We start from the raw sequence: 27187 nt of genomic DNA on the forward strand, positions 1-27187 counted from the left end.
AATGGAAACGAGAGGACCGAACTTAAAAGAAACTGGTCAATTGTAAAACAAACAGGAATAAACAACCCTTTAGATGTAATTTGTGGTTTATCTGGAGGTGGAGGTGGCGCTGAAGAGGAACCCCCACCCTCCAATATTTTTTTCCTTTGCTGCGCCTCCACCCCCAGCATTTGGAGCCGCGGAGAAGCGGCTCCGGAGTGATTAATCCGGGGATAATTCACCCCCCCGCCCCCCGGCGCGAACCCCGCGAAGCGGGATTGGAGCGAGTCATTTCCGAGAGCGCAGCGCGCCTCTCCCCGGCCGGGCGGACACTTGGTTCATTCCAGCCGCAGAAGCTCAGGGCTCCCGCGTACCGGGATTTTTTTCCGAGCAGAAAAAAGCTCCAGAGCTCTCCTGACCTCCTTTCTCCTCGGCGGCGAGCGGAGCCTCTCCCTCGGCGCTGCCGGCCGCGCCATGCCGCGCTCGCTGGGACGGGAGCAGGGGCGCTGCGGCTGCCCCGCGGGGAGGGCTCTCGGCGGAGCCGGGATTTCGGCGCTCGTGCCGGGCGCGGGGAGCCGCTGGGGCCGCCCGCCGCCGCCGCCGCCGCCGCCGCTGCTGCTGCTGCTGGGCTGGGGGCTGCTCAGCGCCTTGGCCGCCGCGGGTAAGTCCGGCCGCGCCGGGGAGCCGCGGCCGCCGCGCGCCCCACCCGAGCCCCGTGCCCACCCCTCCCCGGCAGGGTCCCTGTCCCTTCCCCCGCTCCCCACCTTAACCTTCCCCACTCCCAGTCGCCCACCCTCCTGCTCAGCCTCGCTTCAGTCGGCCCCCGATCCTTCCTCCCCCCACCACCCTCAGCCGCGTCCTCACCTCCACCCTCACCCTCGTCGCTACCCCCACAACCCCAGCCGCAACTTGGCCGGATCCGGCGTGGGGGCCTAGGAGACCGACATCCCCGCCAGGGGTTGAGGGGCACCCGGACCGTGGCTTCAGTTGCTCCAGCCTCCCAGCCCCCAAGGTGCCAGGCTTTTCCCCGATAAACTTTCCTGGAGCCCTCTCCCCACCGCCGCCTCCCGATTCCGGTTGGCACAGCGGTCCTGGGGGCTGGAGAGGAATGGCGTACCCCCTCCGCGTTTCCGCGTTTGCGGGGTCTGCCCTTCCTGCCCCCGCCCATTTTCTGGTGAATGAAGCCCGCGCCCCAGCCGGAGCCGCCTCGAGACTGCGGCCACCACCTCCTCCCCAAGTGTCCCCCTCCCCCGGCGCTCGGGGCAAGAAGGGGGATCAGGTGGGCGCGCGCGCAGGGTCGGGGTCCCGCGCACGGCTTGCGGGAAGACTCAGTTCAGGGGCTGGAGGGTGCTGAGCCACCGGGAGGCGGGGGCGGCGGTTGTGCCCGGGGGGCGGGGGAGGGAGTGTCGCCGCCAGGTTCCGCGCCGCCACATTCCCCTCGGTTCCCACTCCGCGCCAAAGTGCCCTTTCCCGCGCCCTGCTGCAGCCGAGCGCCGGGGCTGCGGCTGCGGCGGCGCGGGCGGCGGGACCTGCTCCCTGCGACCGAGTCAGGGAGGGGGGCAGACCCGGCGGGTGCGGCGAGTGCCGGAACTTCGCGGGTGTCTGGCTGCAGCTTGCGTGTTGGGGAAGGCACGCGGACCTTCGGGAGAACCCCGTCTCCTGTGGGGATCACTGGCCCCGACTGGTGCCCTTCCACTTTATCTCCTGCACCCCTCTGACGCTCAGCTCTAACCACAGCCTAGAAAGTTCCGCGTGCCCGGGTGGGGACGGGTCCAACGGGCGATGCTTGGGGCCGCATTTTCATTTAGCCCAGAGGCTGACACTCACCGGGTGAGAAAACCCGTAACACCTGCTGCCTAGGCCTGGACTCGAAGCACCTCCAGCCTGGATCCGTGCTGTTCTTGTTATTTATTTATTTATTTTTATTTATTTATTTATTTATTTATTTATTTATTTATTTATTGCTTTTTTGTTTTAAACCACCGATTGAACCTCTGAAGGCTTGGCCTCCGCCACTCCAGCATCTTAGTCCTCCCTTCTCGGAAAGTGCGCCCCTTCCCTGGCGAGCTTTCTGCCCCGTTCTGGGCTCCAGTATCCAGTGATCCCGTCCCTGCAGACAGTCACCACCTCCTTAGCCGGGAAGGTTAGGGTTGCTGGTCTGGGAAGGCGCCCCAAGCTAGCCTCAGCTTTCCCATCCCGACTTGACAGGACTTTCTGGGTTCTCCTAAGAGTCATAGCTGCAGACACCCAGAGAGGGGCGCCCGCGGCGCGCTCGCCTAGGAGCTCCGGCCTCGCGCACACCCACACCCACAGGGTGGCTGCGCTGTTCGCGGCGCCGCTGGTCACCCAGACTTGCCACACGGGCGGCGGGGGAACCGCTGCTACGGACTGTCAGGCCTCTCCGACGTTTGTCCAGGTGTGGCGCGTGCTCTGGCTTAGCACACTTGGATTGCTCCTGATGTGATCGAATTGTTTTTCTGGCTAGATTTGTCCCTGCCCCTTGGGCATGTCATACCCCTGGGGGAAAAAAAGGGCCGACTCACCAGAGCTTGCACACTGCTGGGCGGTGCTGGAATCCTGCCTTGTAGAGATCCGTTGGCTTCCAGCTCTGTGGTCAGTAGAGCAGAGGTGGTGGTGGTGGTGGTGGTGGTGATGGTGGTGGTGGTGAATGGCGTGGGGGAGGGAGCACTCGCTCTCTGGCAGCCCGCTCTGACTTCCAGTGCTTCCAGTGCATTTCTTTTTAAACCTTTCCTGCATTTAGATGTGCTTTTTGGCCTTGCAAGCAGCAGAGATTTGGAAATGGACTTGGTGACAGATGATCGCAGAGTTTGGCACTTCAGAGGGGGAAGAACATTCATTTTTGTGTTCTCTTCACTCTGCTGACTTTATAAGATGCTCAGGACTGAGCTGTCTCCCTTCCTTGGACCAGGGAGGACTGAATAAAATGAATATAAGCATTTGAAAAGGGGGAGCCTCCTCACCCACCTTTCTTTAGACCCTAAACCCCTTCCACGTGAGCCCTGCCTCACAGTAACCCCCCCACTCCCCGGCCTCCATAGAAATCTCTCATCAGTTACCACCTCTTTTAACTGTGGACTGTCTGTCTCCCTTCTTCTCTTTCCCCTTGGCCTGTGAACAGCTTAATCTTTAATAGAAACCAAGCTAAACAGACTTCTCTCCCCTAGTGACCTTTTGTCTACCATCCCATCTCTTTGCCTTTATGAGTGTTTTCAAAGGGGTCTTCGATTCACTTTCCTTGCTACCTCTCACTCGCTGCAGGCTGCCTTCTGTCCCTAGGATTGGAACTCTCTAGGAAAGATCACCGGTGACCATTCTGACCATCAAATCCACCCTGCTTACTCTAGGTTTATCTTCTGTTACCTCTCTGTGACTTTGAACACCTTGGGTTACTCCTTTTAAAATTTCTCTTCCTTGGGCTTCTGGGCTACTGTGCTTTACTGATTTCTCTCCTACCTCTTGCTGTTCCTTCTCAGTCTCTTGTAGAAGCACTTCTTCCCCTCCTGTAAGCATCTCCTGCAGTGTTCCTTTCCTTGTGCCTTTCCTCATTTCTTTTCACCACTTTGTGGGTGAGCTCATCTGGGCCCATCCCTTCCACCACCACGCTGAAGCTTCCAGACAGATGCCTCCTGCCAAGACACCTCTGATACATCTATTGACTTTCAGTCCATCGAAACTCTGGGTCTAGACAGCCCATGTATCTGGCTGACTCTTGGATAACTTCTCTTAGATGTTCCCCTTCCAAAGCCAACTCATTACTTCCTTTCCTGGGCCTCCATTATTCCCTGCGGAGGCTGATGGCACCTGTAGCCTACCACTTACCCAGCCCAGAAGCCTTAATGTCACTTCAATGCCTTCCCTACCAGGTGGCCATCTAGTGCAGTCTCTTAATTGCTCTTAACTTGGCTACTCTCTGGATTCAGAGGCTCTGAGCATTGACAAGGCTGTTGTGCCTCCCGTATGCTTGATAAGTAATTCAAAATAAAAGCAATATTGAACTGGAAGTATATGGAATTTTGACAAACTTCTGATTTTTCCCAAGCTGACCACTTCATTGCTTAAAAAAAAAAATCGAATGCCAAATTATTAAAAAAAAAAATCTCCCTGCTTTGCTTGTTCCCTAAGTGCTTGTTTCCAGGGGTTTCTTGCAGACTGGAGCACTGACCATACACAGTGTGTGATTATAGTACTAATTGAATTGTATTCAAAATATTTATTTATTTGTCTCCTGTATTTAACTATGAGCTTCCTGAAGGCAGGGACAGTACTTTATTTCTCTTGGTATCACCAGCACTCAGCTCAGGACCTAGCACAGAATTAGTGCCTGATAGATGGTTGGTAAATCAGTGGATGGTTTAAAAAATTTTTTTTTCTTGGACAGTTTTTTAAGGACTGATGAGGCTAAATCAAGAGTTTTAGGGGGCAAGACAACCAGAGATGACAAAAATGCCTGGTCCCCTGTTGCTGTCCCTCTAGAACAAAATATCACAGATTGGGAAGATCTTTCCTTAGATTTCAGAACGGATGCAACAAGCCTTTAGATATAACTGTCCCCACACCCCCCAAGGAAAGGTCTTGAGCCACTCAGTCACCAGAGTATGGATTTGAATTTCCATTTGCAATTGATTTGTGAGTTTATGGTTTTGAAGAAAGAAGCTGAACATAGTAGATGATGTTGGCCATATCTCCTCTGGCGAGAATGTGGCTTTGTTAAAGGTGAGCCTGGAATCGTGTGCAAGGGGACTGGGGAACAAGATTTGTGGGCTCTTAGATTGCAAGGTTTGGGTTTGTCCAGAGGAGTCCAGAAGGTGGCTTTGGCCGCATCACCTTGACTCATGCGTACGGCCTGCCTCTGCTTCATCATCGTTTTCAGGCCAGCAGGAGTAAGGTAATCTGATTGCCCAGCAGAGCCAGATGTTCCTTGTGGAAGAACTGGTTGACCTTCAGACCTCTCTAAGGCTCACGTTCCCCACTTAGAAAAGGGGCAAGTCATTCCTGCATTGTGGGAAGGGCTAGAAATCCGAGCTGCACCAGATGCAGTGCATCACCTAGCTCATCCAGTGTGCCCATTGAGTGGAAGCCGGGGCTGGAGCGGTAACCTGAGGACAAAGGACTCAGCTGAGAAGCCTGTGAGCCCTCACTGTGGCCTGCACCTCCCCCCACCACAGGGACCCCTTAGGTATCCAGGGGAGTAACACTAATAGCTGGTGGTCACTGAGTTCTCATCATGTGCCGGTACCGTCTCAAGCACTTGCTTGTATGAACACAACCATCACAGCAACATGGTAAGGCCGGCAATATTATTAATCCCATTTTATACATGAAGAAATAGGTTCAGAGAGGATATGTAACTTAACCACATAACAAGTCAATGGCCAAGCCAGGGCTTGAAGCCAGTTTGCCCAACCCTGAATCTCTTACTCACAACCACACTATTGTCCAGCTTCTAAGGGGGCCCAGCTGCCGCTCTGCCCCCCGGGGATCCTTCTGCCTAGGCTGCCTGCCTTCACCCTACTCTTGCCCCTGGGCTGCCCCCACCCCGAGTTATGCTGTGCTGCTGTTGGCACTCAAGGCCTGGACCCCAGACTTTCAACCCCTCACATGGCCATGGTCCATCCATCTCCACATAGCTCCTGTGACTGCAAAGGCATCACTTTGGTCTACTAGTCCAAAACACCCATCTTGATTGAACTCTCCCATGAGCTCTCACAATAGCCAAGCTCCCCTGTTGTAAAACTTATCAGGATATACTGGAATGTCTTGTTTAGTGGGGTGATATCTGTTTGTATTCCCTAAAGGTCTATGAATCTAGGCAGGGCAGTGTAGACCAGACTACAGATACTCAGTAAACACCTGTTAAGAGGATCAGAAGCAGGTTCTCTGGAATCCAAGGCTTCCTGACCTTCCGACTGCCTTCTTGTACATTCCCAAGGCAAGAGATTTAGGGGAGTGGGAAGGGGTGAAGGTGCATCCCCAAGTGGGAGGCAGCCCAGACCCTCTGCATCTTACTGATAGTAGCTGCGCTTGCACTTCAGTGAGTCCAGATAAGTGGTCTTAGACATTACTATTCAATTCAAATAACAATCCAGGCACTTTATCAGATTTGAAGTGACAAAGGCTCACAAATTAAGCAGTTTGGCCAAGGATATAGAGCCGATAGGTAAAGGAGGCAGGATCAACCCTAGGGCTACCTGACTCCAGGGGCCATTCTCTCAATTCCTGGAAAGCATTGTCACAGTTCTGGACACATCGGACACATCGTTAGTATTCAGTACGTGTTGGATGCTGCCACCGCCACCACTACTGGCACTGCTGCTGCTACTGTCTACTGGCTTTGTGCACCAGCCTCTTAGAATTGCGAGGGAAAGGGTTCTAACACGGTGCCCCTCAGAGGTGCTGCTATGTGCAAGAGTCTTCCCTCCCTGTTCCCCATGCTGAAAGTACACCCAGAAGAACCTGGCCCACTCCCCTAACCCATCAACCCCTGTCACTCTTCTTCTTGGAGGGGTAATGGGGGAGGATCCCGTAGCTCCTCCTAGAGGTTGGACAATGTTACTGATACTGTCCTGGGGCTTTGCTCTTTGAGACCCCTATGGCCTCCAAACCCCTACTCTCTGCTGCACAGATTTTCCGCAACAGGGGAACATTTGGATGAACCTGAAAATGGAGGACATGGTCTTAAGATTCACTGTCTTTGAACAGTCCAAGACTCTCCCTTGGACCCACAGAAAGCAAAGGGTGGCCTATGCAATGTGGGGTTTTCTCAACCCAAAAATGATGGTGTGGTTCTTAGAGTTCTTTCCTGGCTCTTGTAAGTTAAGAGAGACAAAAGAGACTCATATTTATTTCCTTTCTGGACTCTTTTTTTAAAAAGTTTATTTATTTATTTTGAGAGAGAGTTCACGCGTGCCTTTGGGGGAGGGGCAGATAGAGAAAGAAAGAGAGAATCCCAAGCAGTCTCCACACCCACTGTGGGGCTCGAATTCATGAACCATGAGATCAAAGCCTGAGCTGAAGTCAGATGCTTAACCAACTAAGCCACCCAGGTGCCCTATTTCCTTTCTGAACTCTTGAGAGCTCAGTTCCGTGGACTATCTTTCCATACCTTTCTTTTAAAGATGAGATTCTGTATCTTTTTTACTTCTCTCCTACTCAGATACCCACTCAACTGTTAGATGTGTGGGGGAGGGTGATGCTCTTTAGCTTTCTCATGTAGCTTCATGTAACACAAAGAATGGTCATGCCTCTATATAGGATCACAAATGAGAGCTTTGGTAAAGCGGTGGATGGGAAGGGAGGGAATGTAATGGAATACCATGTTTTGGAATTGGAGAAATTCCAGTTGGAGAAATAAGATAATTTGAGATGGACTGAGATCGTGTAGGAAGGAATGAGTTGGGTTAGGATCAAGAGTGCTGGGGGGTGTCGGGATGGGATAGACAGGATGGATTGGGATGGATTGGGATGGATGGTGGAATGGAAGGGAATGATAGGGTTGGGAGAAATGCAATGGTTTGGGGTAGGATTGAGAGGGTTAGATATAGAGTGTTCAGGGGGTTGACAGGTAGGATGGGTTAGAATGAATTGGGGTGGGATGGGACAGGATGGGATGGGTGGCATTTGGGTGGGGTGGAATGGGACCATTGGGATACGGTAGAGTGGAGGTGAGTGTGTCCTGCTGGAATGGGGCGGGATGGGGGTGAGTCAGGATGTTTTGGGACAGCTTGAGTTAGGTGAATGGGATGAGCTACTGGGAGATGTGGGGTGGGCCCTATAGGGAAATGGAAATGAGGGAGGGCACCAGAAGCAACCTGCTTCACATGATTGTAGCATCTCCTTCTTCCTCCCCAGAGCTTCTCAGGTTTTTATTTACTTGAATTGTGAGATCCTCAGCAGATAGAAAGTCCCCATCAGCCTCTGCTTCCACTCTGGCATGGATCCTAAAATGCTGGAGGTGCCAGTCTCCTGCTATCAGAGGTCACTCTTCAGGGAGAAATTGGGAGTCCTCTGTGGACACCATCATGAACCATATCAGAGAAATATGCCAGGCCCAGAAATATGGCTGCTCCCATGCTGCCCAGCACCAAAGAAGGCACCATGTCCTCCCTAAAGCTAGGGAGTGGGGTGACTGTACCCACAAAAAGCAACATCCAATGTGGTATATGGGTTCACTTCAGTAGCACTCCTTTTTTGGGGAGTCTCCCCATTGGAAACTGCCTTTTGTTTTCTACATATTTGTTTCTGTACAATGTCAGAACATTTTAAACAGAACTGATTTCTCAGAGGATGTCCATCCTATCCTTGAAAATCATCGTTGTAAGGAACTTTTATGATGCTGGAAATAATGTATATATAGTTACATTACTGTCAGCACCAAGATAACTCTTAGATTTATTTGAAAATCTCCCCTGTGGTCTAGAGCAGAAAATAAGGGCTCTTATAGCGGCACAAATAGCCTTCCTCCCTGGCAATGTCTAATTTATACTCAATTAAGTGCAATTATCATCCAGAAACCTAAAAAAAATTATGTGGCCATCTTCTGGGTTTCCAAATCAGAAGTAGACTAAGTTCCATTATTAACTAGCTGCATCTATTTGTTGAATTGAAGTGAGCAAGTGTGATGGTCTTAAGCTTGAAGGGAGAAAGCAGAGAGTTTGAAATTTAGATTATGTGAGATGCAGGTCCACGTTAGAGAATGCACGGGCGTTTTGTGTGGCTTCTTCTAGGATGACCAGGTGTGGTAGTGTCGAGAAGCAGGTGTGGCTTCTCAGCCATGGGAAGTTTGCCTGCTCATTGCCTGACTCTCCACTCTCAGCCTGGGTCTCGCCTACCACTTACTGACCCTCACTGCTTCCTCCCTCACTGTTTCCTGGGTGGGGGCTGAGGATGGGGAGAGGCGGAGAGATTGAGTGAGACTTGGTGAGGCTGTGTGGGCTTCTGGCACGTTCCTTGGCAATGAGAGGAGGTGAGAGTATAATGATTCATTTTCAATCCACGTTAAAAAGTTCCTAGCATGAAAACAGCCACCTCCGGGATGGCATCCTCTCCTCCGAGGGACCTGTGTGGCTCTGTCCTACTGGCCTCATCATTTGTGTAACCCTGGAAAGGCTGACCCACAGCACATCCACTGCTGGGAAGAAGGTATTCTCATGTATTTGATATATGTCTAGAAATTTGGCTTAAGGGTCAGGAAACCGGTATTCCAGTCTTCACCGTGCCTCTATAACTCATGCAACCTTGATTTCATCTTTGTGAGCCTCTATTTCCTTGCCTATAAGATGGGGTTAATATTACTCACTGTGTCTCTGTAATGCTGGACTTGGAAGCTCTTTAATGAGCAAAATGAATAGGACCCAGAGATATTAGAATGGGTCATGAGTCTAAGCCCCATCCAGTGGGAGGTCCTGCCCAGTGGCCAGTCTGGCTTGGCTTCCCAGGGATGCAGAACTTCAGGATACAGGAGTGGTGAGTGAAGATGGGCAGACTTCCCGAGCTTCTTGGCCCTGATCCATTCTTACCCTCCGATGGACTGTGTGGCTGCTGAGGAAAACTTGGAAGGAAGGGGACAAGCAGCTACCACCTCCAGCCCATCAGACATATGGTGCGGCTTTTTCCCTACCCACCCACCAGCCCTGGGGCAGCATTGCTGTGCGTTCAGTCTGGGAGAGGTTGTTACTCAGGCTTCTCCTTCACTAACACATCCATCCAGAGGACACAGTGTTCATTGAGGCCTTTTTAACTGTAGCAAGATGAAAATTCCTTATGCTCCAAGACCACTGGGACCCACATCTCCTAGGACATTTTGTTCTAAGAAACATGGAAAGAGAAAAATGTTACAGAAGTAGTTTTCCTGAGTCACAATGAAGACACAGGTACTTTTAGTATTGTGCCTTTTTGTTTGTTTTTCTTGAGCTCAGGTGCATGACATTAAATTAATCCCACCTTCAGACCATGACACTTTATGATCATCTGTCTATGCAAGGCTCCTCTCTTGTTTTATTTAAAAAATTTTCCTCCCTTTATCCACAATCCCAAGGCATTGCTGCCTTCCTTCATCTGTATCCACCCTGTCATATTTGACAGATGTCTTGAAATATGCATGGATCCTTATAATATATGTAGGGTTGTTTAGGGAGTTATATGTATTTTTTATTTTCATCGATGATCTTGAACTATACATTTCTTTCAGTTTCTTACTTTACTCCACACTGTATTTTAGAGATCCAGTCCTGGGGCACCTGAATGGCTCAGTCAGTTGAGTGTCTGACTCTTGGTATTGGTTCAGGTCACAATTCCAGGGTCGTGGGATCAAGCCCCACATCAGGCTCTACACTAAGCATGAAACCTGCTTAAGATTCTTTCTCTTTCTCCCTCAACCCCTTCCTCCAATTTGCATTCTCTCTCTCCCTCTCTCTGTCAAATAAATGAATAAATAAAAGATCTAGTCATGCTCCTTTGTTTTCTCTGGTTTGTGGTTTCTAACTGCTGTGTTGCATTCTGAGCTGTGCCTCTATCACATTCTCTATATCCACCCCACCCTCCACCCCTGCCCCCAGAGGGACATTGGCTTGGCTGTAACTCCTGGCCATACATGAAACTCTGAAGAACATCCTTATTCATGCTCTCTCGGGACCCTGTCTGAGAATAAGTCTGGGCTATATAAAGGGGCAATTGAGATCCTTGAATTAATATGTTAATTTTCTATGCTGCACTATAATGTTTTCCAGAAAGGCTGAGCCGGGGCCCATTTCCACCCAGAGTGGACAACAGTTTCCATCTCCCCATGTCATCACCAATACCTACTCTTGTCCACCTTTCTAATGTGTGGCATTCTGATGGGTTTAAAGTGCCATCTCATTGTTTTAATATGCATTTCTCTCATTACTAGTAAGTTTGACTATCTCTTATGTGCTTAGTAGTTGGAGCTTCTTTTTTTTTTGCAGATTGTCTATTCATAGTCTTTGCCTGCTTTTAAATTGGGCTTCCTGTCTTAATTTAGAAAAATCTTTGGTTGATTTGTAGAGGTTCTTTCTATATTCCAGATATTACCCTTGGTAAGTTTTAGAGGTTACCAATCATTTCTCCCAGTCTTTCACCTGACTGTTTGGTTTAGAGTTTTTCTTTGGACAGGGATGCTTCCTTTTGATGTGGTTAGATATATCAGTGTTTTGTGAAAAGCAGAAATTGAGACACAGAAGGTCACCTGGGTCTACCTTCTTGTAGGACAGGCTCTGTGTTCAGAGGGCTTTGAGGATTTCCAGAACCTTCCTGTTCCTACAGGGCTCCCAGGTCCTATGAAAGGTCTCTCTTACTGGTTCAAGGCCCTGTTTTCTGAAGGTGCTGGCTAAAGGAGAAATTACTTACCAAATGGGGGCCACATTTAGAGAATGTGAAGGATTACTTAGTCTTTCAGTAAGGCATTTAATGAGGGTCTGTGCTGTGCCTGACTCTCAGATGCCCTGGGGACATAGACAATTTTCCTAGCTGCATTATTCACAGTTGCCCAAAGGTGGAAACCAACCAAGGGTCCTTTAGCGGATGAGCGGCTAAACCAAGTGTGGTGTACACATGGGCACAGGGGAGTATTACACAACCTTACAAAGGGAGGAAATTCTGAAGCATGCTACAACGTGGATGGCCCTTGAAGACATTATGCTAAGTGAAATAAGGTAGTCACAAAGGGACCAGTAACTTATGAGTCCACTTAGATGAGGTACCTGGAGTAGTCAAATCCGTAGAGACAGAAAAGTAGAATGGGGGTTGCTGGCTCCGGGGAGAGGGGAGGGGGGAGTTAGTGTGTAGTGGGTACGGAGTTTTAGTTTTGCAAGAGAAGAGCTCTGGAGTGGTGATGCTTGCATGACAATGTGAATGTATTTAACCAGCTGAACTGTACTCCTAACAATGGTTAACGTGATAACTTCTACATTTCATATCTTTTGTCACAATTAGAAAAAAAAGAGGGGTAACTGGCTGCCCAGATTTGAGGGGACAAGGGAGGCTCCTAGAGCAAGCAGTGTTCTAGCAATGGGAGTCTGGAGCTCTTGAGCCCTGGTGTGACCTGGTTGGTTGGCTGGGTGGGTGGTCACAGGCCTCTGGAGGAAGGAGGTGTTGGGGAGAGGGGGCAGGGAGGGGTGGAGGAATCCTCTTCCTTCTGTGTTCCCCCACCCCGTTCCCCGCCTTCCCGGAGCGAGTATACATATGACAGTGCTGTCAGGAGGCCAGGAACCCTGCTCCATCAATCATGGACCATATCACGGCCCTGCTAATCCCACCGCAGTGAGAACATCACCAAACTTTCTTCCAGAAGGAATAAAAGTAAGAGATCACCTTACTTGGGGCTGAATCAGCAGACTGTCTGGCGAGGAGACCGGCGGAGCCCCTCCATGTGCAGTCACGCGGGCCCCTCGCCATTTCCGCCGTTCTGCCTGCTTGCAGCTCTGCTCTCTTCCTCCTCCCCCACCCATCTCCGTCCCCTTTCCTTTTCCCTCCTCCCTTTTCCCCAGTCCTGTGACCTCCCTGGCACTGTTGTCATCTTCTCCTTGCCCCTGGCCTCACCTCCAGTTGGTCCCTCCTCCTGACCTTTGACCTTGTTGTCTCCACCTGACCCCCACTCCCACCTGACCTGGGACCCTCCCTGTCCATGGCCCCCCCTTTAGCCAGGCTCCGGCCCAGGACTCTGTCAACAAGAAGGGTTTTTAAGGCCCTTGGCCGCTGCCATCTGCTTAGGACCAGTGGGCTGGCTTGCTGTGGCCCTGGGCTGGGGCTCATGCCTACAAATACCATTTCAAAGACAGTACCTTCCCCTGAGGACAGTTATGAGCACCCAGAGGCCCAGGGAAGTCCAAGAGAACAGAGGAGGGGAGGAGGTGGCACGCCAGGCCTCCCCCAGAGAGCAAGCAGACTCCCCAGGGGTGAGCTTTGGTCCCTCAAGTGCTGAGGATGTACGGTAGGAGGTCTGGGACCGGGAGTGGCTTGGACAAAGGGTGCAGAAGAGCTTCTGGGGCATGTGGTTTGCCTTCCCCTCCAGCAGCACTGCCCTCTCTGTCCTGGAAGGGGACGCCGTCCTTTAGGGAACTCTCAGGCCTCTGGCTGCAAGCAGCACTTTCCTCTCCTTGAACATGGCGCTCCCAAGAAGTCAGTCATTTTTCAGCTGACGAAACTGAGATCGAAGGAGATCAAGTTACTGTCTCCAGACCACACTGCTGGGCAGGGGAGAGGCCAGACTTAAAGCTGGTCTGATTCAGGCCCCCCAGGCACAACCATCACTGTGGCCAAGTTTCCATTGAGGGATGTAGAGTCCCAGGCCCTTCCCCTGGTCTTCTGAATGGGAGAATCTAGGAGCGGGTGTGCAGTCTGCATCCCTAACGAATCCCTCTTATTATTACTGTTGTGCACACGGGATCTGTCCGGGAGCCTCTGAGGCACGCAGCTCCCCAGGTCCAAAGGTGGAGCTCAAAAAACATAGGCCTTCAAGCACCCACTACTGCTCAGCTAGCTATGACCCTGGTCTTGAGGGGCCCCAGGACCCCGCAGGGGAAGCGAGCTCTGCCCCCTCCTTCCAGCCTCGCCCCGGCGGAGGTGGGACCCCTGTCCACAGGCTGCAGCTGCCCAGAGCTGACCAGATTTGTGCTGTCAGGTTAGGTGGCTTCCGGAGGAGAAACCCCCAAGCCCTGAGGCAGGCATTTACCCAAACTGCTGAACCCACCAACAAAGGGCCTGTTGGTGAGGGCTGGCCCGCCAGCTTGGAGCTCCTGAGTCCCAGAGCCCTTCCGTCAGCCCCGGATTTGTTAGGTGAGCAATCAGGGCACTCAGGGGAGTCTTATCCTCAACTTCCTCAGTGTACTAATTCCCATTATTCTAGGCTTAACGCTCACTGAAGAGCAGCCACAAAGCACCGAAATGCCATTTTCCCTCAGGCCTGGTGGTGAGAGGCGGCTGGCATTTTAAGACCTGCCGGCGGGCTAAGGCAGGGTCAGTCACGCGGGGTCAGGGCGGCGTGAGGCTGGGGTCAGGGCTTGGTCAAGGAATTCAGGTTCCAGCCCTCTTACCTTACTGGTTGGAGCAAGACGGGCCCCCAGGGAAGGGCCCTGGCCCAGCAGAGAGTCTGCCTTCCCTGTGCAGAGCCAGGGACCCCACAGGGAATTAGAGGCAACCGGCCAGCAGTGCAAATAAGGAAGCTAAAGAAGGAAGTACAGAGACCCTGGGAGGCCCAGAGATGGTATTCATTTGTGGGGTAGAGGTTATTAAATAAGTGCCCTGGGAGAAAAATATTCATGATCCGATGAGTTTGGGAAACAGCCCACCCGTGGTGTCCAACGTGTGGTCCAAAGCCTTGCAAGGACCTTCTTAGAAATTCACCACCCACCCACTGAATCAGTATCACATTTTAACGAGATCCCAGGTGAATCCTGTGCCCGAGAGTCTGAGAAGCACTAGGGGATGCACTTTCTCAGCACAGACTTCGGACTTAAGTCCAACACAGCACAGAGATCCTGGCCCTAGTTCATTCTGGGCCTCAGTTGTTTCATTAGTCAGATGAGGCAAAAAGCCTGACCTCGCGGTTTCGCCTGTACAGGTCTGTTTGGGAGGCACCCGGCTCTGAGCACACAGCCCTCCTGCCCCCTTGTTCACCTAAGTCCATGCCCCACTGACAGGGTTTGGGTTCTTCTATTCACCCCGACAGTGTCCTCGGCATCTGGGACGGTGCCTGGAGCACGGCAGATGGTCAGTCTGTGTTTGTTGAGTGAATGAAAGCATATTTCGTGGTCGCCAGGGAAAGCTCAACACCCTGGAAGCTGGTTTCTGAGCAGCAGAGACACAGTGAAGTTTTCCTTTCTGTTTTCTGCGGCTGCACCAGATTATGGTAGATTTCCCAAGGTTACTGAGAGGCTGGGGCCAGGGGGCGGTGGGGAAATTTTTGATACAGAGTAATGAGATAGCTGGCATGTGTCAGCCTGTGTTGCAGGAAGATTCTGTTATTGCCGTTGTTAGAATTAAATTATTTTGAGGAGTGTTAGCCATTAACACTTTAGTAAAAAATGAGTAAGTAGATCCATCTGGAGAGGTTAGGGTCAGGTAGGATGGGAAAGGACCCACTGTGTATCTGCAACCACTCAGTGTCCCCAGGCCTCAGACTTTGAACCTAGAAGTTAGTCTGGCCCAACCTTACTCCTCTTCTTCCTCTTGATCCAACCCTGTTAGCCTCTTCCACTCAGTGCAGTCCTTGGGGTACCTTGTGCCAGGCCCTGTGCCCCTCTGAGCCACAGGCTCCGTCTGGGGATCATTTTCACTGCTGGAGCAGTCTTGCCCATTGGCTGTCCTGAACAACCTTGTTTCTTCCATCACAGAAAATTGACCCTGAAAGGAAACAACTGTATGAAATTTGCTGCTGAATTGGGGTAGGGAAGTGCTACCCAGGAATAGCACAGCTGTAATTGGCATCCCTCCTCTCCATGAGCCCATAAACACTTTGTTTTCATCTTAACAGCACACTAAACAATGCCCCTTCCTTGACTCTGCACCCCCTTTGGCTGTCACCCCCTCTCCCTCTGTTCCTAGCCAGGCTTCTCAGGAGGGTGTCTGCCAGTTCATCTCTCAGTGCCTGTCATCTGCCTTCACCCTCCCCACTCCAGGGGAAGTGCCACAGCCCCGGGCACCACATGACTTCCTACTTCCCAAATCTGAGTGTCTCTTTTGGCTTCCAGACCTTTCTCCGTCTGGCACAACCTGCTCTTGACCTGCTGTCTGTCCCTTTCCCTTCTCAGGAACAGATACTGCTCGTCACTCCCTCCCCACTTAAAGTTGCTTTCATATCAGTGTCTCTAGGTCTTTGCCCTTAGCTCTTCTCTCTGTTGATTCTACATTTTCTTCCTTCGGGGCTTAACACTGCTTTCCAAATGCTGACGATCCCCGAGTCCCACATTTAGGCCTCCAGAACTCCAGATCCAACACCATGCACATGGCCCAGGCCCTCCCCCTCAGCATGCCACAAATCGAATCCTCCCTTTCTTTTGTCGCCCCTATGACCCCACCCTCAGCCATGTCACCATCCCGTGCTCTTTTGTGTGCCACCTCCAGAAATTGCCATAGTAGCCTTGAATCTTCATACACTGGAAATCTGGGAATCATTCTTGAATTCTACCCTGTACCCACTGCCTCTCACTAATCAGATCTTGTGGATTCTGCCTCCCAAATAGCTCCCAAGCCTTCCCACATCCTCTCTAGAGATGCTGTGACCTGGGCCTCACCTTTTGCTCCCAGGCACTTGGGACCCAGCACTATGGCAACGATGTGGTCTCCCACATCCTTTCTCGCCTTCCTCCAATTGGTGATGTGCACTTCGGTCACAGAGAAGCAGGGGAGGATTTACCCTCTGGGATGGAGGGGAGGGGCACTGCGGAGATCAGTGAGGAGTGGCAGAGACCGAAGCTCTTGGGGTAAGCGTGAGCGTTGGAAGGAGTTCAGGCTGGTATGTCAGTAACACCTGTTCCTAACACCTCCTCCCTTCGGGGTTCTGATGGATGGGCTATAAGGACAAAGAATGCTGGTTGGACGGAAGGGGAAGGACTGATTCATCTGTTAATAGTTGGGCATGTGCCTGATGCCTGTCAAAGCACAGGTTTTCAGGTACATCATGTTGGAGAACATGGCTCAGGGCCTGAGCCTAGAGGTGCTTTCCGTCTCCCACTGTGAGTGGAGTGTGACTCTTGATAACCAAGCAAGCTCTCAGGAGCTTCTGCAGAACTAAGTCTGGGACAGGCAGGATCTCAGGACACATTCAGCATCCCTTTCTTAACCATGAGAATAATGGGCTTGGTCTCCCACTGCGTTTATGTAGGACAGAAGGCGTCTGGTGGACACACTTGGCTTTTCAGTTCAATGGCCCTGCCCATTGGTAAACATGGCCCAGTGAGGGGTGAGGAAGGAGGGGACGAACACCAAAACCATACGGGGTGAGGGAGGCCTCCCTCCTCTGTGTGCTGAGACTGCCATGGGGGTGTGGGGGTGGGGCATGGGGGTGAAGCACGCTACTAAATATCTCTCCTTTCCTCAACACAGACCAACTTTATTATGACTGGGGGCGCCGACCTCCTTCCTCCCAAGAAACTTGGATTTCAAGGCACTGTTTCTACCAGACAGCATTTATTAAGAAAGGATGGATTCTTTCCCCACTTTTATTCTTAAAAGACATACATGACTAATTGCCAGTTGTTTTCTGGTTTGTTGGCAGTGATCAGCTCTCTTCCCAATCCCCCCATTGTCCCCAAGAGCTTACAGGGAGACTCTGCTGGGGCCCAGAAAGGTCTCCTGAGTTCCCGGCTTCCTTCAGATCTGCCTCCGGACTGAGGAGGGCAAAGCTACATCCATACCTGGGAGCAGATATGCAGCCCTTTCTACCTCCTGGCTCCCCTGCTCCAGAGCCCCACAATGTGTGTTGTTGAGGCCATGAGACCATTCATTTTCCTAACGGGTGGTTCTGATCTTTGGCTCTGCAGAAAGCCATCTTCTTGGGAACTCATTCTGGTTCCCTCTGAGGTTGAGACTCCCCCCATGCATTCCCCCAAATGCACCTCATTGCAGTTTCCCCCTTTCGAGGCAGCTGACAGCCCTGTCCAGGGGCTCGTTTCTCATGCACTAAGCAGAGGGCCTGGGGAGACCAACGTCCCTTCATTCTCAAGCCTGTGGGGTCCTGGGAGGGCCACGCCTCCACCCACCCATCAGAATGGACAAAGTGAGTGTGACCTCACTGACTGGGCTTAGTTCCAGCCCCAGGCAGACGCTTCGCATTTATTTGGCCTGTGCGTTTTGATCGTGGACAAATGCAGTTTCTGTGAGGCTCTTTGAAATACTGAAAATAGCTCACAAACTCTCATTACTGCCTTTGAAGGCCCGTAGGGACCCGGGAACCCCAGGCAGGGGGCACCTGTCTTGTCCATTTCCTGCTCTGCGTCCTCCCGGCCATGCCTTTCTTTCCTCTCGAGTTTGGGGCAATCGGACTGAAAAACAAGGAGTCAAATGGAGAGATCAAAATGTCAGTTTCATTACTGATAAAGCTGACTAGAGAATGTGGCTTTGGATATGCAGCCAGGTTGGCTGGTTAATACATCGTCCCTGAGCGAGAGAGATTTACCCACCCTTTCTCAGGCACTAGGGGACAGGCCTGCTGGGTAAGTTTAGGGGGTGCCAGGCAGGTGGGACTGACCGGAGGGGGGCCAAGTTCCTCCCCCAAACTCATTATTTACACAAGTGTCTCCCTGGAAAAATCTGTGCAGCTGCAGTACTTTGCCTTCCGGGGTACAGAGTGGGAACTCTCTCCCTTGTATGGAGATGGGCCCAGGTGAGCGTGTGTTGTCCTGCACAGATCCTGCTGCAGCAGGCCTGAGCCTGAGCACGTAGGCATGGCCTGCTGTGGAGGGGGGTGGGGTAGGCAGGACCTGTCCCATGCACCTTGAGTGCAGCTGGAGATGCCAGCCAGCCTGGGAACTCTCTCAAAGCCCCTATCCAGATGGAGAGATGTTACTAAGACGTGGATCATCTGGGCTGCTTATCTCTGTGACATACTTAAATAAGAAAATAAATTGTTCATTTTTCTTTTCCCTTCATTGTGTCCTGAAAGAGTAAATGGAGAATGAGCTTCATCCGGGTGAATTGTTAGGAAATGGGGCTGCTGTTTAAAATGCAGCCACTCCGGAGTCAGACCTGATTCTCCTTGGTTAACTCCTTGATAGGAACTGATGTCAGATTAGGGCCGGGCACCATACATTTGCTTTGCAGATGAAGGTTCAGAAGTGAGTGGAAGAGGAGCAGGTGGGGGATGTTAGGGGAAAGCAGTAGCAGGTGCCAAGACTTTTTCCTTCTTTCTTCTGCCTCCTTCCTTCGCCTCCTCCTTTGTTCCGTCCAGGCATTCAGCCATCCATGCATCCATTCGACCAATTGCACCGAGTTCCCACTTTGTGCTGGGCACTGTGTGGGGTTCTGAAATGTAGAGCTGATGACGTGCATGGTATCTGTCTCCACACTTACACCCCCTAAACTTCTATTCTTTCCGATATATCACCCCTGGGGGGATCATTTAAATGCAGTGTGGTGAGTATCACCATGGAGTTTAGCCCAGAACTGGGATGGAAGTGATGGGCACAGAGAGGAAGGGCAGGAACCAGCCGGTGGGTATCAGGGAGGACTTCTGGATGTACTCTGAAGGCAGAGCCCACGCCTGATGAAGATAGAAAAGAGCAAACCACAGCTTTGCTATCTGGTAGCTGTTGTTGGTAGTGGCCTGGGAGGCTATTACCCTGGGTGAATGCGTGTTGCTTGGGTGGGGTGCCTGTCCTATTCTGATTCTGACTACGTGGAGCTGAGCCCAGGCACCGTGCCACAAGACCCCAACTGAGATGGGTTGTATACCTGCTCCCTTTTTACAGAAATGGAAACTGAGGTTTGATGGAATGAAATGACTTGCCCAGGGTTCACAGCAAGTGATGGAGCTAGGACACCACCCATGGAGAGTTTCTACAGCCGTTTCTACCACAGTGCGCAAACTGAGGACCCCTAGATGAATCCATCACTAACCCTAATCACAAGCCATTTCCATTATGATAGCAATAATACCATTATCTTCATGTATGGGGACCCTACGGTGAGCCGCTGTGCCAAGCATTTTATAGGTACCATCTAATGTAAGTTTTACAGTAAGTTTGTAAGATAGATGGCATTCTTTTTTTTTTTTTTAAGGTCTGTTTATTTTGAGTGAGAGAGCGAGTGGGAGAGGGGCAGGGAGAGAGGGAGAGAGAATCCCAAGCAGGCTCTGCACTGTCAGCACACAGCCTGATACAGGGCCTGATCCCATGACTGTGAGATCACGACCTGAGCCAAAATCAAGAGTCAGATGCTTCACTGACTGCACCCAGGCATCCCAGATAGATAGCATTCTGATCCCCACTTTGCAAATGGGCAAACCCAGCCTCAGTGATGTTAACTAGCGGCTCAAGGTCACGCATGGTTGATAAATGTGAGAGCTAAATTAGAACCCGGGGCTGCATGACCCCAGAGCTCATGCTGGTGAGCAGAACATTTTTTACTTCCTCCTTTATAATTTCACAAGAGAATGTAGACAAGGGGAACTTCTCATCTTGCGTCACTCCCTGCACCTGTTCCTGCCACTTTTGGGCCTCAGTTTTCCTTATCTGTATAGAGAGGACAGTCATTCCTGCCTGTCTTGACCAGGAATGAGATGGGGACAGGTTCACCAGGGCTTGAAAGGGACTTGCTGCTGAGCTTCAGGGCTCTTGTCTCCCGTGAGCTGGGTGTTGTTTGAAAAGGCAGAGAGGAGCCACTGGGCGCTCGGCGCCAGGGACTGGTTGTCTGATCTGGTTGTTCTGATCCATTGTCTCTTGGTTGTGCACCCTCGGATGCGAGAGCCTAAGAGCCTCTTTGTAGACTGAGGGGGCAGCTGGGGCAGGACAACCCCTGCCTCTTCCCCCAAAGGCCACACAGCAAAGCAGAAGGAAGGCACAGAGCAGCAGCGCAGGGACACATCATGACTCATGCACTCAGCAAACATTAATGGACCTGGCTCCATGCAGCGTTGCTGAGCTGAAGACCTCGCCTTCCAGTAGGGGAGGCACATGTGGACACACAGTGGTGCCCGTGGCACCCAGGAGCCTGGCCGCCCTCCTCCACGCCTCCCTTTCTCCTCTCCTCTCCCGCTATATGAAGCCATGAGCAAACCCTGTTGGCTTCACCTTCAAAGTATGTCCAGGATCCACCCCCTCCTGCCACCCTCATCATGGCCCTGGCTTCCGAGCCAGCATCTCCTTGGCCTGGACTTCTGTGGATGTCCCCTCACTGTTTCCTGCCTTCTATTCTTGCCTCTTGCCAACCCAGCAGCTGGAGAGCTTTGAACAGTGTAGGTCACATCATTCATTCCCCTGCCCAGAATCCTCCAGCGGTGCCCACTGCTTTCAGAAATAAGTCAAGAATCTCCACGTTCTTGCCCCTGCTTTCCTCCCTCGGGGGGTTTCATCTTCTCCAGACTCACCATCAACTGTGCTCTCAGAAAGTCTTGGGCACTATGCCCCCCCCGGGGAGCCACAGAGTGCAGTCCATTGCTTTCATCAATTAGCTCAGATGTCACCTCCTCCTAGAGGGCCCCTGACTCCCTGTGCACAGTCATGCCCACCTTCACTCGCTCTGCCTTAGGTTTCTTCATAGTCCTCTTAGCTGCCTGACATATTACATATGCATTTCTTCCCCACTTCCTGTCTGTCTCCCTCAGTAAGTTCTCTGAGGTCCAGGGGAGGGGCTTGTCTATTTTGTCCTCTGCGGTTTGTCCAGCACCAGACTGGTGTCTTAGACATCGTAAGGGCTCCAGGGTTATGTATTACATGTTGGATGAATGGAGATGTAGGACTTAGGGAAGCCCAGAAGATGGAGCAGACAATTCCAATGTGGGTGTGGGTGGGTGGGGTCATTGTCGGATGAGGTGGCATGGAGGGTGGGATGGAGTGAGGGAGCAGACAGTTTTCAGGGAAAGGCTCAAGAAGGGGAGTGAGCCCTGGCTGAGCCCCCAGACTCCACAGGGCCTGCATTGCCAGGAGCAGAGAAGTTCTGCATGGTAGAGTGCATCTTGTGTTGTGGCTGAGGTCCCCGAAATGAGCTGGAGAGGAAGGGCTGGTGTGGCCACTCCCCCCGACCTGGAGCCAGCAGAGTCCTGTCCTGCAGGGAAAACCCATAAGTCACTATCTGATGTGGCTGTTTTATCATCCTTTGGACGTCAGAGAACAGTGTTGGGCATTCTCAGAAGCATGAGACTTTAGAGAGACATGGCCCTGCTGGGTACTAGCCTGCTCAAGAGACTGACTAATCTCTTTTGGTCTTGGTTCCCATCTCTACAACGAGAACAATAATCTCTAATTCACAAAATCTTTGTGGTGATGTGGTGAAATGATGTACATGAAACACGTACCTAGGTCTGGCCTGCTCCTCTGTCATGGTTGCCAAGGCAACAAGGCCTGCTGAATCCAGTGGGACTGGGGACATTGAGAGAAACTTGTTTTTTAAGCTCATGGTGGGGCCGCAGGCATTCTCCAGACATTTACTGGGCACCCACCTGTGAGGGGCCACATCTTTGCTCAGAGACTCTGCCCTCCATCCTGCTCCTTCCTTTGGGTCCTTAGAGCCCCATGTTCCCTCCTGCCTCTGGGCCTTTGCATGTGCTGATTCATCTGCCTGGAGTGTTCCTGCCCCATTTCACTTCATTAACCAAAACTTATCTGTCACATCTTGGCTCAAAGTTCATGTCTTCCTCCTGGATCCCTGGTTTAGATCATTCTCATAGAATTGTGGTCCTTGTTCTTGGATAGCTTATCTCAGATGATAATTATATATCAATCAGAGTCAAATAGTAATTTGTTATTATTGCTCTCCTTCATAGACTGTAAGCCTCACGAGGGCTTGAACTATGTGTGTCTTTGACTGTCCTCTCTTTGGACCATGGACAGTTCCTGGCAGATAGTAGGTGCTCAGTCAATATGAGGAATGACTCAGGACAGATAGAAGTTACATGCACAGCCATAGTGACCTTGCCTTTCCCTGTTCCCTTCCTAAACGAGTCTGGTAAGACTGAGGGAGGCCTTTCCCCGTGAACCTCACAGCATTAGGAGGGATGCCAGTTCTTTTTAAATTTACAACAACAACCAAAACAATAATAAATAACACATACTCAGAGCCCCAGTCGCTATGCTAAGTACTCTGTAGACATTACTTCATTTAATTGAAACGTCATTATTATTGAGTGAGAAAAGCAAGATGCTGAGAAGTGTGTATAATATGATCCAATTTAAAAAAGATAAACAATGTCAAGCCCCTACTATATATGTAAATGTGTATTTGGGAGAATGTAAGTTTATGTTTGTATATGGTTTTATGAGCAAGAATAAAAATATGGAAAGATGCAAACGAGATTGTTGATGTGGGTTACGTAGCGGTGTGTGTTGGCTAGTGGGCGATGTGGGTAGGTGAGGGTGGGGGATGAGGGAGAGAAAGCCAAGTGAAAACAGGAAAAGTAACAAGCAAAATATGCATAATAAGATCATACTTATGTATTCATGCAAGACTATATATGAATTTGTGCGTTAAAAGAAATACAAACATTGTTCCATAGAAAAAGTGTGCACAGGCAAGGGTACGCCATGATGGGCACTTTCACAAACTGCCTATAGGGGTGTAAATTGTTACAAACTTACTGGAATGCAACTTGGTAATACATTCTCAACAGCCTTAAGAATATTCATATATTTGGCCTCAGCATTCCACTTCAGAGAACTTACCCTGAAGAAATAACCAGAGTGGCAGTCAACCATTTATGTGCAAGACGTGCAAAAGCATTATTTATAACAGAGGGAAAATGGAAATAAATTAAGCAACGATGAGAGGTGAAACAAACTGTTACATCAAAAAAAATAAGTTACAGTGATTATAGTCTTCTGACAGTCCCATAGTCAGGAGCACTCTTATGGTCTCTATTTTACAGATGGAGGGGAGCAGAGGCTCAAGAAGGTGAACAGCCACCTAGCAAGTAAGTGGTGAGCAGGATTTGAACCCCTATGGACCTGCAAAGGTAGAAGAATTCCTGCCATATGGATAGGCTTGCAAGAAGGGGGAACATCAACGGCTCAGGTTGTTCTCCTTGAGGAAATGGTACAGCTCATCCTACAAACCCTTGAAGCCTTGATGCAGGAGTTGCTCAATCATAGGGTGTGGAAGGACCCTCAGAAAACTCATCAAAGTGACTTCACTTTCTTTTCTATGAAATAATATATAGGAAGCCTTTCCTGAAGCAGAATTAGCAGTCACTGTGTCCTATACCTTATACTTCACACGATCATTTTCTATTAGTTACAGAAACAGTTAGGAAAATGGGTCTGTTTTTGTTTTTGTTTTGCTCATCATTCTGATTTCTCCTCTCTGGATTAGCTTGGAAATTGTTCTCTCGGGTGGCAGCTTGTGGGAATGAAAAGGACCAAATCTTTGGAGTCTGATCTGGGTTTGAATTCTGATATTGCCTCTGAGCAGCTGTGTGACTTCAGACAAATTACTTTGCTTCACTGAGCCTCGGATTCTCCTCCTCTGAGACTGCCTAACTCAGAGAATTACAGTGTAAATGAAATTAGATGTCAAATAGAAAGTGCCTAACATAGTTCCTTCCTTGTAGTTGGTGTTTATTAAATGTTCCCAATTAGAAGACACATTCTTCAGCTGAAGCCTTGCTCAGTGGCACTGGATTGTGAGTGGTTTTAGGCCAGGGTGGACCAGCCCAGACCAGGACCTAAAAACTGGGCCAGGGGCACAAGCATTGTGGTTGGGGCTTTACCCCAATGTGTAGGTGGAGTAGGAAGGAAAGGAATGTATGGTTACCTGGACCCAGAATGGTGCTAGAAGTTACAGGCAAGTTTTGAGCCTGATGTTTTTGCTCTTGTTGGTACCTAGAAGCCACAGCTGATGAGAGACCAGTGGGGGAGCCTGGGCATGAAAGAAAGAGGAGGGATGCAAAATTCAGATAAAGATTCGTTGTTGAGAGAGCCCAGATAGGTCTTGGGTGAAAAGACCAACGCCTACTTGGGAAAATAGCAGCGTTTTTCAATCACTGTGTTTTTTTCTTGCAAAACCATTTGATGTTGGCTGCTGTAATATCTTCACCTCCAGAGGATGACCAGGCCCAGGCTATGGGGTGAGATGAAGAGACTTAGTTGATGAATGGATGTGTGGATGGATGAGTGAATGGATGAATTGGATGGATGGATGGATGGATAGTAGATGATGGAAGGGTGAAGGAGTGGATGGGATAGTTAGTAATGTAGGATGGATGAAGAGATGGATATGGGGGGGTGGCTGGATGCATGATGGCTAGGATGAAGGATGGGGTTGGTTGATAGGCTGGTAAAACAGAAGGATAGACAGGATGGATAGGATGGGTGAATGGACTCGATGCATAAACGGAAAGATGAATGGAGGGATGAATGGATAGATGGAAGTACGGACTTGATGGATTATATAGATGAAATGGGATGGTTGAAAGGATTGAGGGAATGGATAATGAGTAGATTCATTAGATGGGTAGATTTAAGCGTGTTTAGATAGACAAATGGATAAAAGCAAAGATCCAAGGATCTGTAGATGGAAGGGTAATTAGATAATGGACGGAACAGGGTTTTCATATTTTGTTGTTCAAACAAGCCTATTTGGGGGCTGGCTGGCCAAAAGTGGGGATAAAAGCTGAGTGGGAGAATACAGTATGTCAGCTTCTTAGAGGGACTGCCTGAGGATAGGAAGCTGAACTTCTTCATCATTCTCTTATCAATTCCCAGGATGTAAATACCAACATAGACCATGCACATATCTCTGTGAAAATAAGCTGCATCTTTTCTAATGCAGAAACACAGTCTTTATTGACGCTGGCATGCAAATATGAGATATGTCCACACTGGCATTTATACTCACGTGTAATTTGTAATGGAGACTGCCCGTTTGTACTCTCCTGGAAACCAAATGAGGTTCAGTGGCCAAGAGTCCACACACCCCCAGCTGGGTGGGGTGGGCCAGCAGGAAGGAAGATCACATACACCCCCGGTGGCTCAGGGCCCCTTGCCTTGTTTAATGGATATGGGGTTTTATTTTTTGTCAAACAAATATTTATTTTGAAAGCCACCAGTTCAACGAAACCGGTTACTTGTTCATCAAAGCTACCTGAAGCTAGAGCATGGAAAAGGCCTTCAAGGTTTTCAGTTGGGCCTGAATGGCCTCCAGGATGCAGTTACCCAAATGCTCAAAGTTCCCCCTTCCCCCAGCTGTGCTTCTGTCTCTTGCTTTGCTCTTTCTTTTTCTTTGAAGTTAATTGGTTATGACTACTTTTCAATTACTATAATAGTAATATATACTTAGTGCAAGAATTCAAACAACGTAGAAGGGCGTATGGTGAAAAAAAGACCTTCTTCCTACTGCAGATCCCCAGTCCCACTTACTAATAGCTTCTTCTGAATTACTCTAGAAATCTTCAAAACACATGGAAAGAAGTATGACACAAGCTCTTTGTATCTCATGCAAATGGGATCCTTCTAGATACAGCAAATATAAATAGTCTGTAACATGTTTTTTTCTCTTGGCATTATCTCTTTTCTTTTAAGAGGCAGAGAGAGAGGGAGAGTGTGAGTGGGGGAGTGAGAGAAGAAGAGGGGGAGAGAGAGAGAGAGAGGGAGAGAGAGAGGGAGAGAGAGAGAGAGAGAGAGATAGAGAGAGAATACTAAGCAGCCTCTGAGCTGAGTGTAGGCTAGATCTCACGACCCTGGGGTCATGACCTGAGCCTAAATCAAGAATAGGACAATCCAGTCACTGAGCAACCCGGGTGCCCCGAATCTCTTATATGTCCTTCTGGGTGGGCACACAGTACTCCTCCCCTACCCATGATTCTGTTTTCCAGTGCTCAGTTATCTGTGGTCAGCTGGGGTCTGGACGCAGATTACTCGCCTTCTGACAGATGGTCAGGAGGGCAACAGAGGCCTAAAGCTACCTGAAAATACTTCACCACCCTCCTCACTTCATCTCATCACGTAGGCATTTTTATCACCTGCCTACAATGCAGGTATGCAAAAAGAAGGATGAATGGTGTTCAATAGGATATTTTGAGAAAGAGAGTGATCACATTCACATAACTTTTGTTACAGCATATTATTACAATCTATTTTATTATTAGTCATTGCTGTTCATCTCTTACTGTGTCTAATTTATAAATTAAACTTTATCGTAGGTATGTAGGTACAGGAGAAACCATAGTATATATAAAGGGTTTGGTACTATCTGCAGTTTCAGATCCGCTGGGGGTCTTAAAACATATCCCCTGCAAATAAGGGGGTGGATACTGTGTATTGATTCATCTTATTCTTTTCTTTTAATTTTTTAATGATTATTTATTTTTGAGAGAGAGACAGACAGAGTGCAAGTGGGGGAGAGGGGAGTGAAAGGGAGACAGAATCTGAAGCAGGCTCCAGGATCTGAGCTGTCAGCACAGAGCCCGACATGGGGCTGGAACTACAAACAGTGAAATCATGACCTGATCCGAAGTCGGATACTTAACCAACTGAGCCACCCAGGCGCCCCTGATTCATCTTATTCTCATTAATGATTGCATAGTATTTCA

The 27187-nt window shown here is 49.9% G+C and overlaps 1 protein-coding gene across 1 annotated transcript in view; it reads left to right on the forward strand.

Annotated features, from left to right (window-relative positions):
* Positions 1–453: 453 nt before the first annotated feature.
* The window catches only part of CSMD2 (CUB and Sushi multiple domains 2), a 597675-nt gene continuing 570941 nt past the window's right edge, over positions 454–27187 (forward strand). The window contains exon 1 of the mRNA XM_039231736.1: positions 454–640. Coding sequence (XP_039087667.1) covers positions 454–640 — 187 coding nt within the window. The remainder of the gene's footprint in view (positions 641–27187) is intronic.

Source organism: Hyaena hyaena, unplaced genomic scaffold (genome assembly GCF_003009895.1).
Source record: "Hyaena hyaena isolate Hyena2069 unplaced genomic scaffold, ASM300989v1 scaffold_3, whole genome shotgun sequence".
NCBI lineage: Eukaryota > Metazoa > Chordata > Mammalia > Carnivora > Hyaenidae > Hyaena > Hyaena hyaena.